Below are 20,307 nucleotides of genomic sequence, written 5' to 3'. Positions count from 1 at the left end.
AGTAAAGTTATTAATCTTCTGGCTTCCACTTCAACAATGAGAAATGCTGTAAGATGCACAGACACCTGCATTCCATTCCAGTTCAACTTTATATCATCCATAAACATCTCTGTTTTGGACACCTCATCCAAACAAATGCTCACAGCATACTCCATGTAGCACTCGATTTTATGAAACTATAAAAGTTCCTTGCTGTTAATTACAGAGACAAATGTCTCATCACACATTTGGTTAACAGATAGCATAATTAGTTTTCTCCATTAACCTTTCAGATACAAAATTTGATTTCCAAGTAAAAAACATTATAAAACCCTTGGAACTCAAATAACACAATATATTTGTACATGCCTGAAAAAAATGTAATACTCAGAACAATTTTATGGATTCTTATTTACAAGGATACTGATTGTCTGGAATCGTGAAGAAAATCTGTCTCAACTTTGCAATGATTTTAAATAGATTGTCAAGCACACATGTAACAAGCTGTCCTTTGTACAGAAAAGAGGCACAGTAACCTGACATCAATAAAATGTGCCCTCCATCACTCTCTGCTCATCTCCGCCTCCCATTTGTGACACAGACAGACAGAGAAGGATAAAACAACAGGCAAACAACCAAAGCAAGAGTGCTCAGTCAGCTGATGGTGACGGCATAGTGCTGTGCCACATAAGGTTTCCACCAGGAAAGCACATGTGAAACAGTGGACAAGACTATTGGAGCATCCTAGCCCTGTAAATATGTGCTATGATTGCTACACAAGTGACAGACATGCTGCACAACTGTAGGGTGTTTGTTTTGTTTTGTTCCTTCAGGTCAAAGCTAAATTGCCCACAATGACTATCCCATACCCTGGCTTGCTAAGGACTATGCTGTAGGTCACACATGTAGGAGGCATGTTTGATTGTTGAAATGTGTGGATAGGATCTTTTGACATTTACGTATAGTTATGCTGCCAATATGTTAAGGATAGAATGAGGACCTCATTGCACTACTGCAGAGGAAATTCTTATGCAGGAAACTGTCTCGACTCAATGTATTGTCTCACTCAGGTTAGCTGACAACTGGTAGGAAATTACAGTTAGCATGGTTCACTGTGGTACATATTCACTCAAGAATAGTTATTAAAGCTGGTGGTGGTAGCACATGCCTTTAATCCCAGCACTTGGGAGGCAAAGGCAGGTAGATCTCTGTTGAGTTCAAGGCCAGCCTGGTCTACAGAATGAGTTCCAGAACAGCCAAGGCTACACAGAGAAACCCTGTCTCGAAAAACCAACCAACTAACCAACCAACCAACAAGCAATGGTTATTAAAAGCCCATCCTGTACGAAATATTGCAAATAGGAAAACAATAAGCATTTAAACTCAGAAGTCTTGTCCTTAAAGAGACTTAAATTGAACCTGGAATAAACAAATGAGGACCACACAGAGGATAGAAGAGGTCACTTGAGTCTGAGACCAGCAGTAGATAAGCCCAGGAATATGCACTGCAATATTTCAGGAGCATCTTCACAAGTTGTGTGAGTATATAAGGCCATGGAGGTAGAAGAAGGTTAACACACTGGGTCACAAACAACATCCTGTTTCAGAGGGATAGGCTGGGGTGGGGGGCTCTTATAAACCTAGTGAAATAGGAAACACACAATTAAAACTGAACATCCCATTGTTAGTGCTGACACATTTTACTTGTGAAATGAGAGGTCCCATTAGTTACTAAATGTCACCAGGGTAAGAAATTTTAAGAGATCAAAGAGTTGAGTAACCAAGTTTTAAGATGGTTTCACTTCAAACCAAGTTTAAATCAGACCCTTTTTTCCCTTCATTCATCAAAAAGCTGTTGATGTTCTGGAAAGAGCTAACCCCCAGTCTACAATGTAGCAGGAGAGGTCCATGAATAGACTATGTTTCTACTTTAATAGGCATCTCAGGAATGCAGCAGGGAAGAGGCAGGGGAGTGTGTGCTGACTACCTAGAGGAATGTCAGAGAGAACCGGTGAACAGAGGAAGATGGGGGGGCAGGGAGTGGTGACAAGATGCATGACCTACAGCCTGAGGAAGCAGGCCTATTGTAACACTGAAAAGTGGCTGGGCTAGCTGAATATAGGGACTGAGATGGGAAGTGTCAGGAATAAATGGGAAGGAGACACAGCTTGTGCTGGGGACCGAAACATGCTAAGGAGTATGGGTCTTAACAAGAAAGCATTAAATGAAGGGGATGTCAAGCAGGAGAGCAGACCAAGGTGTGTGTGATGCTGGAAGCAAACTGACGGTGCTCCTGGATCAACTGCTCCATGTTAGGGCTTCCCGCATGCCCAGGCTGTCTTCCCTGCTGCTGCTGCTACATCCCTTTCTAGATTGTTTTCTCTCCAATAATCTGTTACTTATAAGGATAACAGGTTTCTTGTATCAATATCCTAAGTCTATTTTTAACTTTGAGATGCAAAATGCACTGTTCCAAAATCTTTACTTTTCTTATAGAAGTCCATATACTTTTTTTTTTAAGTATAGGCATATTGTCATGGGAAGCAGGAGGGAGAAACTACCAATATGTTTCAGATACTGCCCTTTGAGGACATTTCATAATGACCTAATCACCGGAGAAGTAAAATGTGACATCTACACTTCTCACTCAGAGAGTCTTCCTGAGAAAGGCAACCTTCCTTAAGACGGATATTGCCCCCATGAGGGTCCTCAAGAGTGGGTACGGGTGATGCCAGCCTCACTTGTTCTTGTAGGGTACCCCTGGGAAGGTGTGACTTGAGCAGCTGTGCTCATGGTCTCTGTTCCCCGAGAAAGGAGACGGCTGGTAGGCTTACTGTTGAACTGTATAATGTACAGCTTTATTTTCTTTAAGTTAAAACCGGCTTTGTGTGGACTCTGAGAACTGGCAGCATTAGCCATGGTTTTAAATGGGTAAGTATTTGCATCTGTGAAGTGGTTCCAATATCATGGCAAGGTTCAACACAAGCAGACCATGTGGCCTCTCAATTTTAGTTTCCAACATGCTACTGACTTTTACATGCAAGTTTCTCTCCTTTCTTAACTTTTCTGGATTTTTAAAAGGAAATATTTCCAATTGTATCTCACGACCAATCTCAGACAACCCAAATTTAGCTTTAATGTGTGTGGTGGTTTAAATGATAATGCCCCCATAGGCTCGTATGTTTGAATATTTGGTTTCCAATTGGTGGGCTGTTTCGGAAGATTTAAGAGGAGTGGCCTTGCTGGAGGAGGTATGTCCCTGGGAGTGGGCTTTGGAAGTTGCAGGTCAGGTACAGTGTCACTCTGTCTCCTGACTGAGGGTCAGGATGTAAGTTCTCAGCTACTGCTCCAGCACCATGCCTGCCTGCTACTATTCTTCCACCATGGAAGAAACCCTCTGAAACTGGATGCAAGCCCCCATTTAGATACTTTTTTTTTGTTTGTTTGCTATTTTTTTGAGACAGGATTTCTCTGAGCAGCCCTGGCTGTCCTGGAACTCACTTTGTAGGCCAGGCTGTCCTTGAACTCACAGAGATCCGCCTGCCTTTACCTCCCAAGTGCTGGGATTAAAGGCGTGCGCCACCACCTCCCAGCTAAATACTTCGCTCCATAAGTTGCCTTGGTCATGGTGTTTCACCACAGCAACAGAACAGTAACTAAGACAGCACGGTAGATTACAAGAACCTCCTCAAAGAGGTTCTTTGTTGCAAACGTTGCGATAGAGTAGGTCATTTAAGTGAGTCTTCTTTGGTTTGATGAGACAGTGTCTGCTACACCCACATACTTAATGAGAGTCCTAAGACTTACAGCTAAGCACCATTATAAACACAACACTATACCAAGCACTTCAGAAGATCTGAAGAGGAATCCAGGCCACACTTGCCTCTAAGATTGGACAAGCCACATCAAGACAGACTAGGAGAGGTGGTGAAAATAGACAAACAGTTCAATGTGACAACTTAGAAACAGGGTTGGGGAAGGATTTGCACAGTTACCTTGATCACAATAAAGCCAGGCACAAAAATAAAGATGAGGTAGTACTTGGTAAGTACCAGAAAGAACTGATGTTGGTCTTCAGTAGTAAAACATTCAGAAGAGAAACACTGAATTTGGAAAGAGATGGGGAAAAGGAACAACAGGAATTAAGAGCACAGTGTTCTCCAGTGTGAAAAGATGTCACCTAGGGCTCTATATGCTGAAGAAGAAAAGGATGAAGTAGTCTGGCAGGCAGTATTACTCTATCAAGAGTTTTGTTCAAGGAGCCATTGTTTTAATTTTATTTTTAAAATGTGTGTAGGTGTTTTGCCTGCATGTATATCTGTGTACCACATGCATGCAGTATCTGTGGAAGCCAGAAAAGGAGATCGGGTCCCCTGAAATTGGAGTTACAGATGGTCATGTGTGTCATGTAAGTGCTGGGTCCTCTGCAAGAGCAGCCAGTGCTCTTAAGCACTGAGCCATCTCTTCAGCCCCTCGAGGTGTCATTAACCGCTCATCTGAGATCAAACTGAAGTTTTCTGAACCTAAGCCTACTTTTTCTCTGCTGTGGTATAAAGTGACCAGGACTGTGGCCTCAACAGTATTGGAGATGAACTTCAAACCCCATCAGGACAGTTAGCATTTCAGTAGGCATCTGGACCTGGAACAAGACAGGATTGAAGAGTAGAGGCTGCAGAAGCAGCCTTGGTCAGAAGGCAGAGATGAGAACATAAGGAGCCTCAGGGGCTATGAGAAAAGACTAGTTTGCATAGAACATTTTTTCAGTGAGAGTAAGCAGAAGTGAAGAATGGGAAGGTAAGCTAGGAAGACAAGCAGGAAGACGAGGAGGACAAGCCACACTTTCTCCACCAAGCAGAAGCCGAAAGAATTGGGTCAGACCACACTCAATCCCAATTACTGGCTTCAATAACTGGGGGTGAGTAAGCACTCTACAGACCCATTTCTCTCCTCTGCAGATGGAAATGTCTTCTCAGAAGCAGTGTAAGTTAAGACAGGAGAGTGCGGAAGTGCCACACACATGGGAGACCATGAACAACCCTCTCTTTCTGCGTGGTTCCCAAGCTTCTCCAGCTCTGTGTTATAAACGACCTCCTACCTGGGGTGCCCATCTTCATCTGCAGAGGTTCTACTTGCTGAGGAGCAGGCATTGGGAGGCAGGGAGGTTCTGGCAGATTTGGACTATGGATGCTGAATGGTCAGTAAAGAGAAACAGACTTGATTCTACAGTCCCTGCAGAGAAGAGCCGCTCAATCAGAGCAGCTCACATGGGCAGAGCGGGGCAGTGAGGAAGAGGATTACAGGCAGCTCTGCTAGGGCAAAGGTGTCTACCGACCTGATTTTAAGCATGAGCAACTGCTTAGCCACTGTAGGGCCTTATGCAAGTCACCTCTGTCTCTGAGATAAGTCTCTCATTTGTAAAACAGGAAGAGGACCAAGGTCTGTGTCCTAGTCTAGTAGTGGTAGTAATTACATGACAATGAAAGCAGTGAGACAAGACTAAATACAAATGCCCCCCCCAACTCTAGGTAGCCAGTAGCAGCTTAAGAATGACCAAGTCTGCATCCAAAGCTACAATACACCTGAAGACATAGGAGACTTTCTAACAATGAAGAAGGCTGCAAGTGTTCCTGAAGTCTCTGGGAGAACCTGGAGTATGATCACATTTTGGTGCTGATTGCAATCTTAGGAAACATGGAGTTCAAGGTTTACTAAACAATGACTGCAGTACTCCAACAAGCCAGAGATTCAGACTATAGAGGCATGTGAGGCTCTCGGGTCTCCTTCACTCTTCTTGGGGCCACTCTGCTTTCCTTTTATCAGTGGCACATGCTGGGGACCCTGCAGGAGAGTGCATCTGAGTAAGCATACCTTGTAGTCAAAGGCAGGATTGGGGGGGGGGGGATCACACTGGTTTACATCCTAGTTCTCCCACCAAGCAAATCTGTAAACTCTCAGGTTCTCCTACAGAATAGGAATGACAGTACTTGTATGGAATAACTTACCAAGTTCTTAGCATTATGTTGCATCTGGCTTTTGGTAAGTGGTACCTACATTTGCCATATCCCTAGCACACAGAGATGCCCCTCACAGTACCATCAAGGAAGGGAAGCACTGATAAGAAGGCCAGGTACAGAGACTATAACTGGTTGTGGTGCCGAGGGTAAAACTTTCATTAAGAGGGCTAAGTGAAACATTTTAGATCCCAAAAGCTAGTATCAGAGGGTTCTGCCCTTTTCCATTTTCTGGGTTCCCTTGACCCTGAGGTTACACCCAATTCTTGGCATGCTATCTCATGAAATATCAAGGGTTCTATCCTTTTGGGATAGTCCCAGGCAGTACTTTGTGAGGCCATCCTATAAGTAAGGTGGGACCCAGGCTACCTAATCCCTAGGTAAAGAGTGGCTGTCCCAGGGAACAGTCCCTGCACTGTGGTCAGGGACTAAGTTCCCAGCTTTGTAGTGACTGCAACAGCTTGAAGAGGTGTGTGGAAGTCTTCTCAGTGTGTTCTCTTGCGGGAGATTCTGCAGCCCATGGTAGGGGCAGTTCTAATCAAGAAAGAGATGCCAAATTCAGAGATCTGGACCCCAGTAAAGGCATCACTATTGAACCATGTGCTTCATCGGCTGAAAGCTATGTTACTAATGAAATATGAAAAAGAACAAGACAAACAGGGGTTGGCACAAATGTAACTGGAGCGCAAGAAATATTTACCAAGTGAATAAAGGAATGAGACTTGAACACCCGAAGAAATATACCTCATATTAATATACCACAAAAGTCAATCTGAATTAAAATGTAACGTAGAAGAAGGGACTTCACTTAATATTTGTGTCACTGTTAAAAGAGTAAGTTGTCTCATTAAAAAGTGTCTCCTTACTATCTGAAGTCTCAATAGCCCTTGGCCTGGCTTGGTGGAGGGAGTTCGGTTCTGTCACTAGTGGCTCATCCTTTACCTGAGCTTCAGTTCCCATTGTTATGGGGATAACAACAACTGCCCTGATTATTCTCAAACAACAGGAGAATACACTCTCCATGCAACACCCACTTGAGGTCTAACTGTAAAGATGCCTATCTGCTTATCACTCCTTACTGACCTCTACCACCTTTCCCACCAGGAATCTTCTGCCTATGCAAATCTCTGCAGTTCAAGGTCTGGCTCCCCACCCTACCCTTCCAACTAGCTCCTGCTCCTTTCCCTGTTCCTTTGCAACTGCTGTTTAATTACTATTCAGGAAGAGAGAGGCTCAAGGCGGAGTGTTTAAAGCTCAGACCAAGCTTGCCCTAAAAGCCTTACCAAAGATGAGGGCGCTGACACTGTTACGGATGTGCACTGAGGAGTGAATTAGAACAGCCATAGAAAGAGCCTCACACTCTTCACCCAACCCTCGGCTGCTGTGGCTGCTGCACACTGCACCTCACGGCTTCCAGAACCGTATCACCCCCCACATCCCTAAAAGACTTCAGTCCTCAGAGCAGGAACCCTGTCCTATCCATTTCTGATCCCATTCACATTCCAGAAAGGGGCTCAGCTCACAGCTATTTCCTCACAGAAACACTTGTTGAGTTGATTAAATAAATGAATTGCTTCCCTTCAAACAGTGTTCAGATCTTCACTGTAGTTTTAGAGAGCTATCTTTGAGAAAGTCAAAGTCCACAGGGTGAAGTTATCTCTTACAACCCTTAATCAAATCAAAAGCATGTGAGTAATTCCCAAAGCACTTACACAAGCCATTATTCTAGGGAGATACTTTACCATGCTGGGTATGTTACGTTAGTTAGCTGCCTACATATTCCAAAGAAATAGATTTGATGTGGGAAGCTCTGCCAAACTCTAGGAGACTCCCTATTCCTGAGACTCACATTTGGATCTTATAGATGCAGAGCGGTACAGAGAACACACATGTCTGAATACTAAAAGTCCTACGTAAGTCATGGGAGTTATGTACTAGTACTTTTACAGTATACACTTCTCAAGTATGTTAGGTATCCAACTCTTCTAGCTCCACACCCTAGGTAATATTAGGGAACAAGCCTGATATAAATCTATGTTTTAAGAAGAATAACATAAACTGTAACATGGTCAACAACAAAATTCTTAATTTCAGATGTTATCTGGAGCTGTTTCTTTCCAAATCATCTGCACTTCTTTTTAATTTACCTGGAGAGGTCTTTGGGAAGCATATCTGATCTTCCCCAGAACAGGTACTTACTCAATCTCTGAGCTGTTGTTGTCAAAGGCCTTCTACAAACCACTTTCAATATGACTTCATGCCTGGTTCTTTTATCTTCAGTTCAGATAAGGAAGAAAGAACATTTGCCCTGTCTAAGAGCTTGCATTTTACTGAATCCCAAGTACGAGCACCCTGCTTGTCTTCAACCTTTCTTCCAGCCTCACCAGTCATGACTATCCAACATCATCACTAGTTTTCAAGCAACTAATGGGAAGGAGCTACGAGGAGACCTTTGCTGCATAAGAACTAAATCCAGCACATGCTGTTCCGCTTACATGAGAAATATAAAATTTCTACTAGAAGGCAAATTCATTTTCTCAAATGGCTAAATCAAGTGGTCCCTCAAGAACTCATCTGACCTGGGTTAGTGCTCTGAAGACAGTCTAAAATGAGACACGCCTCTTTCTGGGTCCTAGCGCCTCACTTGCTTTTGGTGTTCAGTGCTCACAACAGCCAATAGGTGCTAGGAGCGGTGTTGGCCTTGGGAATGTCCTCTGCCTTACTGGAAAGATCCGAACACCTGTTACGATTGTTCTGGAAGGACTGCTACGTTTCCTGATGCCACCTCTGTGAGTGAGACTTCTGCCTGTCCCGCCCTTTGCACCTTTGCTCCCTTCCTCTTTCTGAGAACACAGCAGAGAGAAAACACTATGCTCTCCAGCTGTTAAAATGTTTTCATCTAAAACAACAAAACTACGAATGGGGTCTACGCAGCAATCCAGCCACTGGCCTCCTCATGCCGAAGCCCGTGCTCTCAAGCACTCTTACCCGACTCTGTCACATGTCCTGCCTCCTGCTGTGCAGCTCCTAGCCCCTACCCTACTACCTGGGGTTGGAGAGTCCAGGATGGGCAAAGTTGAAGCCAAATGTCACCACTTCCCCTGCACTTTGCCTTGTGAAGCACTTGGAGAAGAAACATCCTAGACAGTTTGATGTTTGGCTCAAAGGCTGCAGACAGCAACTGTATATGCAAGATTCTTCACATGAATACTTGATGGCCATCCTATACCCGGCAAATAGGCTACCCTTTTGGCTATAGGCAACGCCACTTGTCAGTAGGGTTACAGGATGCTGCCTTTGCGCTGTCTGTCCCTGAGGTAGGACAACCAGGAAGGACAGTAACAGGTAACGAGCAGCGAGCAGCGCTCTTCTCTCTGACCACAGGTATTAGTGAGAAGGATGCAGCCAGAAACAAAAAGCTGTTTGGTAGTAACTGGCACCATCAGGAGGTGGTTAGGCGGACAATCACACTTTTATCCTCCTTACGCTTTTTGACTACAGATTTAATTTAATTTTGTCATGGCAGGATTAGCAACCAGGCCATAGAGGTGAAGGGACATTATAATAAGACAGCACATTAATCCTCTATCCCACCCAAGGCAGAAGCAAAACCAAACAAATAGCAGCTTCCTGGAAATTGAATTTCTGTTATCCAGATGTCAAAGATGTAATACCCCAATTACACAAACTATTGCCAGTGAAGCATGCCAGCAAATATGCAATGTAAATGGGGTGAGCACCCAGCGACAAAACTGCGCAGTCAGCATCTGGCTCTGTGACTGAGTGATAATTAGCACTGTGTGTAGACACTAATAAACATTTATGTCTGAAATTACAACTTTTAGCAATGTTAATAAGGGATATATTGGCAATCTGTAAAATAAAAGGTCTTGAAAAGAATGTCATACATTAAGCGATGGCAGACATTTCCCGTTCTTGCACAATCTCTCCCCCCCTACCCTGCCCCTGAAATTGCAAATGGCCACGCCATGCTGTTTTGCTGAGAAATTAATTGACATAGGAACCTACCTAAAAAAATGGGTTGTGTCTCTTTGGTCTCCCCATTAACATCGTTGCTGAATTCTGAGATTTTATACACCTCAGGGTGATAATCTGGCATGAGAAAATAACCGAAAATTAGAATTTTAATGATTTCAAGAAGGAGGAATAAGCAATTCAAGACTCCCGTTCTCTATGTGTGTAACTTATAGGTATATTTTCAAGAACTCTCGCAGAGACAGTAGTCAACAGAAACCACTCAAACTTTGCTCATTGTGAAGTACACAAACTTTAAACATTACTTTGACTTTACAGACAGTTCGGTTAGTTTTCACAGTAAATTTCCCCTCAGACACCAATTACCAGGTTTCTTTTCTCTGAGACAGCAAAGATAAAGAAAAATCTTGCCGAATTGAGGGCCAGGGAAGTCTCCCAAATTTATTTCCACAACCCATTTTTGAGAGCACTAGTAGTTTGCCTCCAAACTGCCTCTTGACTCAGTTTACTCAGAGCATCTTGGCTTCACAGTAAGCACATTTTTTTCCAAAAAGATGCTGATGTGTTAAAACAAAAAAGGAAACAAGATTTTTACCTTTCACACAAGTGAATCTTTTGCATTCAACTACTGTACTTTATTGAACATGCAATAGTTTTATCACCCCCCAAAAAATTGTTTTTGGAAAGCACCTGCACAGCAGAATCAAACTCATCATAAAAAAGAACAGAAAGAACTTGCTATATCAATCAGATTTTCAAATACAGCATCTTAGAATCTCCTGTGGAAGCTACAGAACTTTGGTAACTTTACAAAACGGGATCACTTGGGTATGAAAAGAGGGGTCTCTTTCCATCAATTATCCAAGCTTTCACAGGACAGTGTGACAAAACTACCCTCTCTTTTAAGACAGAGTAGTCAGTTCCCTGAGGTCATAGACAGAAAAGCAGCCCCCATTCCTGAATGGAGGACATTGTATCAACAGGGCCATTACACACAGAGAGATTTACAAAGTACAAAAAACGGAGTAATCAACATCCTTGTTGGTAGGGCAGGGTGCACCAAGAAAGAAGAGCCAAATATTTTGAATACATACACTATTTCAGGCCTCTATCATTAAACAGTACAAAACTAAATTAGGGGAAACACAGATAAGCAGATCCTCAAAATGTCTATAATTAAACCATTTCCAAACTAACCAAAAGTGGGCTTTACAGAATCCTCCTTTCAACTTAGCTGAGTTTGAGAAACTTGATGGCTTGAAATCACCCTCCAGTGTCCATCTGTTTACACGTGACTTCTCAGGTCCTTGGAACAATCATGTGGTTCTCTACTCTGATGCCAATGCTAGATAAAAATCACTCAGGGAAAGTGGACAGGTTCTGTGATTTGGCTTTGATCTCAAGAGTTGATTCAAAGATATTTAAAGAGGGTGGGCTGAAACTGTTAGGACCTGTGCCATTACCATGGGGGTGGGGAGGGGTGTCACCCCTTTCATTTATTAAGGTGACACAAAACATTTTGACAGGTGTATTCCTTATCTTGAATTGTCATCATTTAAAAACAAAAACTCAGAACAGGAAGATAGGTTCGAACAAGTAACAGAACCCAGAGGAGACACTATTCAACTTTCTCCTCCCCGGACAAAATAAAAGTATAAAGAGTGTGCTGTACACCTGTTAGTCTGCAGGACCTAGCTGGAATTTTTTTCTTTCTATCTTGTAATGACACTTTGTCTGACTGGTAGACGATCTAGTCTTAAAACACCTTTCCACCCAAGGCACTCAACTAGAAAAGATGCTGCATGTCAACAATTTCTGTTTTGAGCTTGGATCCCTAATGAGCTGATTCTTCTTCAAAAGAACAATGATTATCTTTTCCCCCCTCCCTTCTCTTTGCGGGGTGGGGTAAATAAAAAAGGAAAACAAAAACAAATCCCAGTATATGCTTGGCCTGCCGGCCAGGCAAACCCTCAGCCACCCCAGCCCAGCGGCGACCGCGGCGGCGGCACCCCCGAGCGGGCTCGGCTCCCCGGTGTCATTGTTTGCTAATTTCCTGACGTGCCCTCCGACTTGTTTACCTTCAATAACACCCCGTGGGTCCCCTCAGGCACAACTTTCCCCGCGGCGGGGCGTGTGCGGCCCGCGGGGCCCCGGGTTCGGGCGGGGATGAGGGGGTCGTGGCGGGCGCGCCCCCGGCGTGGAGCCCGCGGGCGGCCGGGGCGCGCGGGGCCGAGTGCGCGGAGCGCGACGCCGGCTTCCCGCCGCTGTCCCCGGGCCGGCCGCTTACCTCGGCTCACCAGTTTGAAGCTCTGGGATTTCCTGCTTCTTTTCCTCTCGGAGAACTCCATGGTGCGGGCAAGGTGGCGGCGCGGCAGGAGACCGAGGCGGCGGCTGAGGCGGGCTCGTGGCACCGCCGCGGATCCGCCGGGACCAAGGTCCGCGTCTCGATCGGCGGGGGAGGCCGAGGGACGGGAGGAACCACCGCGAGCCCGGCCGGGGGCTGCGGGAGCGGGCTCCTGGGCGAAGTTGTCCCCTCGCGCGGCGCCGCCTCCTCGGTGTCTTAGGCGCCCCCTCGGTGCCCCCTCATGCCGCCTCGCTCTTTCCCGAACGCCGCCCGCCGCAGCCCAACTTTCCGCTGGGAGCCGGGCCGGGCGGGGGCGCGGAGCTGCGGGGTGCTCGCCGCGGCCCGCCTGGACTCAGCCTGCGGACGCGGCCCGGGGGACGCGGCGAGCCGAGGGAGGGCGGCGGCGGCGGCGGGTGCGGAGCGGCGGCCGGGGCGCTGACCGCCCCCGCGGGAGGAGGGGCCGCGCCGGCGGAGGGGGCGGCGCCGCCGGGACCCCGGGGCCACCTGCTGGCGGAGCCGGGCCGCCGCCATCCCCCGGGGGCCGCCACCACCGCTGGCCTCGGCCGCGCCGCGCCCCAACGAGGCACGGAGGCCGCGGCACAGCGTCCGTGGCGGCCCGGGCCCACGGAGCTGCCCCCGGGCGGACACTGCGCTCTGCGGGGCCTCCCTCCGCCGCTCAGGGAGGCGAGCTCGCCTTTAGAAATAAGCCAGGGATCGCGGCTCCTCAGCGGCCAGCCTTCGCTCTGTCTGAGAGCCGGGCGGTGCCAGGGCCAGACACCGATTTTAGGCAACTTTTAGCGGGGGGTGAAGAACTTACCCATCCGCGTTGTGCAAGCAAACGGGAACAGATTTGAGAATGCGCTGCCGAGAAGACTATGGGAAAGAGTGAAGTTCAATTCTTTACCCCCATCCTGGGGCTGTAGGAGGAAGTTGTGTGCAAGGGGTCGGCTTGGAATGGGGCTTGGGGGAGGGGAGTACAAGGGGTGAGAAATACAAGGGGTGCAGGTTCTAGGGAAACAGTGGTCATGGCAGGTGGAGGGGACTCTGCCACTTGACGCAGAAATACCGAGATAATTGACATCCATAGATGGCTATTGGTAGATTTATGTAATATTCTTCTTTGAGGAGCTAAGAGTGCGCTCACTGTAGGCGCCATTTCTTACAACATGTTTTAAGCGGGAATAGGAAAGATTTTTACATCATCTGGGAATGGTAGTACGGCAACATGATCTGACACGCTGAAAAGTACTACCTCCAAATCTACGGTTTCTAGACCAAAGTACAAAGGGAATAAAGGGATGGGCTGCCGCTTCAGCACCTTAAGGTCAGGTTGCTCTAAAGAGTCCAGAGGGAGCGTGGGGGATGGGGGGTTTGTCTTATGAAATAGGTGAGTCGCTCTCAGCTCTCAAAGGAGACAGTCATTCAAAAGCCACTCTGATATAGCAGTGACATTAAGAGCAGGACAGCTACCAAGGAAGGGCAGTGTTGGAAGCAACCAGTGCCAATAAAATCAAAGAATGGGTGATCAGCAAACCAACTGGAGACAACAAGATAGACACAGGTATGGAGCAAAAGATGGGAAAGTTGGTTACACCCGGCTGGCCTGGGGTAGAGACCTAGAGCTCTCATTCAGCTCAATGAAACAAATCCCTTTCAGAGATGCTTAATTGTGTTTTGTTTGTTTTGCCTACTTCCCTTGAGATTATAGAGGCTGAGTCCTTTCCCCAGAAAAGTGTATGAGAGAAACGAAATTGTATTTGGTGGAGTTCTTAGATCTCTTTAGAATTTTGAGAGGTGGTAAAGGGATTAATATAATAACGATTTTGGCAGTTGCATAAATTGGTTCTTCCCCACCGCCTCCCTTTGAAACCAGAATTTTAAAAACCTGAAGATGTCTGGGATGTTTTTAAGGTATGAAAACATTCTATACCTCATTCTGAGGCTCAGTTTGTGCGTGCGTGCGTGCGTGCGTGCGTGCGTGTGTGTGTGTGTGTGTGTGTGTGTGTGTGTGTGTGTATTCCCTTGCCAAATGTTATTCCAATAGCCCCAAGGCTGAGTACTGTGCTGATTGAGTAATGCTGAGTATTGTTCATGCCTTGGAGCATAAACTAAGATTTTATTGTGCTTAAACTGTAATGAAGTCATTGAAGGAAGCAAATCCCTAAGGAAGATATTAACAAATTATCAACTTTAAGTACAGGTAAGAATGCAAATTCTACCTATTGAAAGGAATATTCTTTATAAAGTTAAGGCAGTATTTTAAGGGAATGTCTAAAACTAATAGTAACTATTTATTGGTCCTCAAACTCTCCAAAGAAGGGTGATATGTAAAGGATATGAAACAGCCTGTCATATTAAATTTTAGAGAAAATCAACAAATTTTAATTACTTTCTACTTGGTACAAACCACTGTGGCCTTATCTAACAAATTTATAGATCTACAGTTAGAATTAAGTAATATTAAACTGAGATTGCCTTTAGTAGGTAGATATCTGTAATAGTCTGCTTTAATTAACTTAATAAAATACCACAGACTGCCTGACTTAAACAAGAAATTTACTTTCACTGGGCGTTGGTGGCACAGGCCTTTATTCCCAGCACTCAGGAGGCAGAGGCAGGTGGATCTCTATGAGTTCAAGGACAGCCTGGTCTACAAAGCAAGTTCCAGGACAGCCTCTAAAGCCACAGAGAAACCATGTCTCGAAAAACAAAACAAGAAAATTACTTTCATAACACTTCGAGGATTCCAAGTAGTCCAAGATCAAGGTCGGATACAGCATGTAACAAGCTTTCTTGTTAGGCTATCTTTGGAGCACCAGCTGGAAAATGATGATACAGAGACTTCTTATTAATTATGAAAACTTAGCCTATTGCTTAGTCTTGTTCCTAACCATCTCTTATAACTTAAATTAACCCTTTTATAGTAATCTACATTCCATCATGTGACGCTACCTCTCTTCCATCCTGCGCCTCCTGTTGCCCCTCCCTGTCTCCAGCCATCTCCTCCATGCCTAGATACCTCCTCCTCTTCCTTTCTCTCCCCAGAAACCCCACCTATACCTGCCTAGCTATTGGCCGTTCAGCTTTTTCTTGCACCAATCACAGCAGTACATCTTCACACAATGAATAAACAACTGTGTTTCTGGGAAGGGCTCTTTTCCTTCCTTGTAAATTGCTGCCTTTCTGTTTGGTTGGTTGGTTTTTGGTTTTTTGAGACAGGGTTTCTCTGTGGCTTTGGAGGCTGTCCTGGAACTATCTCTTGTAGATTAGGCTGGTCTCAACTAGTAGTCAAATCTCCCTTTTATCTAAAAAGTATGTTTTAGATTTATTATTTATTTTATTATTTTATGTTTATAAGTGTTTTGCCTGGATGTATGCCGTGTGTGCTTGGTGCCCACAGGGGTCAGAAGAGGGCCTTGGATCACCCAGAACAGGGGCTACAGATGGCTGTGAGCTTCCACGTGGGTGCTGGGAATCAAACCTGGGTCCTCTGCAAGAGCGACAAGTGCTGAGCCAGGTCTCTAGTCCTTTCTTTATACTTATGAGACCATAAGCATAAAAAAATCTAATCTATTGGATTAGAGCCCTGCCCTTTGGACTTCCCGTAACCTTAACTCTCATCAGTTAAAGGCCCCATCTCCATATCCAATCATATTAGAGGTTGGGGCTTCAACATACAGATTTTGAGGGTCAGTAGAGTTGATTTTGTTTGAATATGATGTTTGAGTTGAGGTGTCCTGGCAAACCCTTTGGATGTAGTAAGGTCATTGCTGTGCTCAGTATTTATAGGTTCCCAGAAACTTTGGAACTACAGGTTTACATGTTCCTGGAGCTTGGGGAAGACTGGGCAAATATTCCATGACATCATGCAGGCCAAACATCTTATTATGTGACCATTCCAAAAGCCAGTTGATTATAAAGAGTAACTAAGCATAGTATTTAATCTTTGACCAAGACTGGTAACATTAAATAACCATAACATAAATTCTTAAAATTCTCTGAAAACTCTGCCCTAAGAAATAAAAAGTATTATGAAATTTTCAATCCTTTTTTTTTTTTTTTTTTTTTTTTTGGTTTTTCGAGACAGGGTTTCTCTGTATTGTTTTGGAGGCTGTCCTGGAACTTGTTCGGTAGACCAGGCTGGCCTCGAACTCACAGAGATCTGCCTGCCTCTGCCTCCCAAGTGCTGGGATTAAAGGTGTGCACCACCAACGCCCAAGTTTCAATCCTTTTTTAGAGCTCTCTTGTCCAAAAGACATATAACACAAACCATACGTGTAACTTGTTTTTTTTATTTACTACATAAAAGATAATGAAATTAAATTCATTAATACGTTTTTACTTAACTGGAACCATTAAACTGTTATCACTTTGATGCATAATCAGTCGAATGTTCTTGAGATGTTCTATATTCTTTTTGTACAAAGTTTTGAAACTGGTATGTGAAGTGTATTTAATACTTGGAGAACAAATCAATTCTAACCACCTAAACTTCCTGGTATGTGAGGTGTATTTAATACTTGAAGAACAAATCAACTCAAACTACCTAAACTTCTGATGCTTGATAACCTCAGGTCATTGGCGGCTGCCCTGCTGTCTTTTATAAAGATCACATTTAGGTCAAAACTCAGTAATCTCCCTTTGCCATATCCCTGGTTTGATTATACTTCCCTTTCCCATGTAAGCAACATTCATTGGTTCTGAAGATTGGGATGGGATGATCTGTGAGTGATTTGGTTTTCCATCTTCCCAACTATGTTGTCTCTGGAACAAGCAAACTTTAAGACAAAGGACTGATAGGACTCCCAGAATTCTCAACAGGACTTAAGGTAACCTGCATACAACAGGTTTGTAGGATGTTTTGATGTTTGTGGGATTCTATTTTGCTAAAGAAACAATTACTTATACCATACCAACACCACAGACTTCTTTGAGATGAATTCTGCATGTGAGAGTAATTTGAAAAGTAGAAACTGAAGATTGAATACTGTTAGTTCATGCCATACATGAGAAGGTTAGATGAAGTAATTTATTTACCCCTTTAATTATAGTTCTCACTTTTGCCACTGAGCAAAATCCGTGGGTCTTTCGACATTCGATGTGTTCAGATGGTACTGAATGTCAACCTGAATGTTATCTCAAATGCTAGAGGCCAGGCAACATGCAACGTAGTTTGGAGAATATTTTCTGTTCTCAGACTTCCTGGATTTGAAACTCAGATTTATTGCACAATCTTGGGCAGATGAGGGTCTAATGTGATATAGTACCCTAACATTAATATATCTGCAGAAAATTAATGTAAAGAGATTGACAACCAAAAAAAACAGGCATGGTGGCCAGGAGATGAAGGTGTGGAGATCCTGAGTTCAGAGGCAGTCAGGCTTACTAGTGAAACCCTGTCTGAAATGAATTAAAAATAAAACTGGGTAAATAAAGTGCTATCTAAATGGTACCAGTAACTGGTTTTAAAAAAAGAAAAAGCCGGGCGGTGGTGGCACACGCCTTTAATCCCAGCACTCGGGAGGCAGAGGCAGGTGGATCTCTGTGAGTTCAAGACCAAGCCTGGTCTACCAAGCGAGTTCCAGGACAGGCTCCAAAACAATACAGAGAAACCCTGTCTTGAAAAAAAAAGAAAAAGAAAAAGAAAAAAACAAAACTCATTGCTTTTTGGCTAAAGGAAAGTAGATAATAAAGGAACTAAGGAATAAAAATAGAGTCCTTATCCCATTCCAAGACTGGGATTCTGTTTTTGTTGTTGTTGTTTGTTTGTTTTTTAAGAACACCCAGAGTGCTGGTAGCAGAAGACTTTGTTAGGTGGGGATGACAACTACCTGTAAGGACACAGTTGTCCTTTTGAAAATAATAGGGAGTGAGTGCCTGTTTGAGAAGGGTCTTCCTGAAGTGGTGGCCCTGCAGACATCTCTCTAGTGCCCTCTGTTGACAGAGCTGTGTTCTGCAGCTTCAGGACCACAAAGAACAAAGTGGATTTAGAATTAGAAGACCATCCATCTTTGAGCACTGGTACATGCTCTTATTTCATAATTTCATCATCTGGCCATTGGAGATAATAACTGTACTTCCCACATAGAATTAGTGTGTGAAGAATACATAAATTGGTAAATGTAGCAGTTTAGTCTACTGGCTGCTTGTCTCTGTCTGCTCTTTCGTTTCACTCTTAGTAGCCTATCCTGGCCTGATGTTAAAAGCTTGTATAAAAGGAGTAGTGATGAACACAGCTCTTGTGTTTGTGGAATCTCATCTTTGGTACCTTTAATAAGACAGCCCTGTTGCACACACGCTTCCCAGTTTGCATTTTAAGGACTCATACCATCTCAACACACCTACCTTGGTGAGTTTAAGGGACTTCTTTCTGTAGTAATTATATAATATATATGTATTATATATTCTATCTATTTTGCAGAAAAATGTGCATTATATGTTTAAGCTTGAATCTTTCTTTTGTATTGCGAAATGTACAGCATTTATTCTACTAAATAGTTCAATAAAAAATACAGCTGTCTTCAACTAGTTTTATAAATACTTTCAAAAAGGGAGTAGAAATAAATACAGGATGGGCCATGTAATATAAAATAGTCATCTCTACATATACTTTGTTTAACTTCTGATTTTAACTCTTCATGCACCTTTCTTTCTTTCTTTTTTTTCAATTTTAGCTGAATGGACACCAAGCTAGGCACATAGTGAAAAATCCTCTGTGTAAGGTTACAAATGTAATGACAAGTTTGTCCACTTTAAAATAATTAAGATTTGTACACAACACATAAAACCCTTCATTTAAATTTTGTGTTTATAACCTAACAAATGACATTCCAGGCAACTTTACAAAAGTTTAACTAGCCTACATTTTGACATAATACATTGATCATAATAAAAGATATTTCTTGGTCAGGATGCATAAGGAAGATTCAAAAGAACAAACAAATAAAAAAGCTCCCTAATAGAATACAAGTGGGTAGGTGGACTGTAGCTTTAAGCTTGAATCTTATAGAGAAATGAGTATCAAATAAGTGAATTTGTCCCTTGTAAATGTATTGATTCCTTACTATTTTAGTTAGGGTTTCTCTTGGTGTGATAAAGCACCATCACCAAAGATAACTTGGGAAGGAAATGTTTTATTTTTGCCTTATATCTTACTGTAGTTCATTGTGAAGGGAAGTCAAGGCAGGTGCCTGGAGTCGGGAACTTTTGCAGAAGCCACTGAGGGGCGCTGCTTAAAGTTGTTCCTCTTTTCTTATAGGACCCGGTACCACCAGCCCAGGATGGTGAGCTGGGTCTTCCCACATCAGTAATTTTAATCAAGAAAATTGGCACAGGCTTGTCCACAAGGCAATCTGATGGAGCACTTTCTCAGTTGAGGTTCTCCCAAAATGATTCCAGCTTGTGTCTAGTTGTCATAAAACTAGCCAGCACACCTGCCTTGGGGGAGACAATGTTCTAAAGCCCGAGTCTACAAAAATGAATTAGAAAATTGAACAGAGCTTAAATTTTAGACAATAGTCTGGATGAGGTGGGAAATAAGTGAAATGGGGAGATGTAAGCTTAGTGATAAATAATGAAAAGAAAAGAAAAATATTTTTGAAAAATGAAATTGGTAACAGACACTTAAAACTTGATTCTTAAATCCCACTGCTTAAAAAGGCATGGTATATACACTTTTAATTCCAACACTTATGAGACTGAGGCAAGAGGATCACTATAAATTGAGGACTAGCTTAATCTACAGAGATTTTGTTTCAAACAGGTCTTTGCAAGCGTGTGTGCATGCCTCTGTGTGTGTGTGTGTGTGTGTGTGTGATTACATTTGGTGGCAGTTTCATGTTTATTCTGCCACTCTGCATAAGTTATGGAAATCAGAAACTGTTCCCTTTGAGCATCATTAGACTTGAATTTGTCTTGTAAAGAAAAAATCCCTCCCTTCACATTATAAGTGGTTTTAGGGCTCTTCAGTCACTTCCT

At 43.7% G+C, this 20,307-nt stretch overlaps 1 protein-coding gene across 7 annotated transcripts in view; it reads right to left on the bottom strand.

Annotated features, from left to right (window-relative positions):
* Bend7 (BEN domain containing 7) overlaps window positions 1-12,708 on the bottom strand; it is a 78,044-nt gene extending 65,336 nt beyond the window's left edge. For 2 of the 7 annotated variants that reach the window (XM_005081248.4, XM_040755508.1), the window contains exons 1-2: window positions 12,274-12,704; window positions 10,020-10,103 (exon numbers count right to left, since the gene is read on the bottom strand). In XM_005081248.4, coding sequence (XP_005081305.1) covers window positions 10,020-10,103; window positions 12,274-12,334 — 145 coding nt within the window. In that variant the 5' untranslated portion in view covers window positions 12,335-12,704. Of the gene's footprint in view, window positions 1-10,019; window positions 10,104-12,273 lie in introns of all 7 variants that reach the window. The other 5 variants (XM_040755505.1, XM_040755503.1, XM_005081247.4 and 2 more) reach the window with 5 other exon arrangements.
* Window positions 12,709-20,307: the final 7,599 nt, after the last annotated feature.

This window comes from Mesocricetus auratus, unplaced genomic scaffold, assembly GCF_017639785.1.
Source record: "Mesocricetus auratus isolate SY011 unplaced genomic scaffold, BCM_Maur_2.0 Super-Scaffold_100013, whole genome shotgun sequence".
NCBI lineage: Eukaryota > Metazoa > Chordata > Mammalia > Rodentia > Cricetidae > Mesocricetus > Mesocricetus auratus.
Note: the sequence above shows the minus strand (reverse complement) of the source record. Positions and strands in the feature narration are given on the sequence as shown.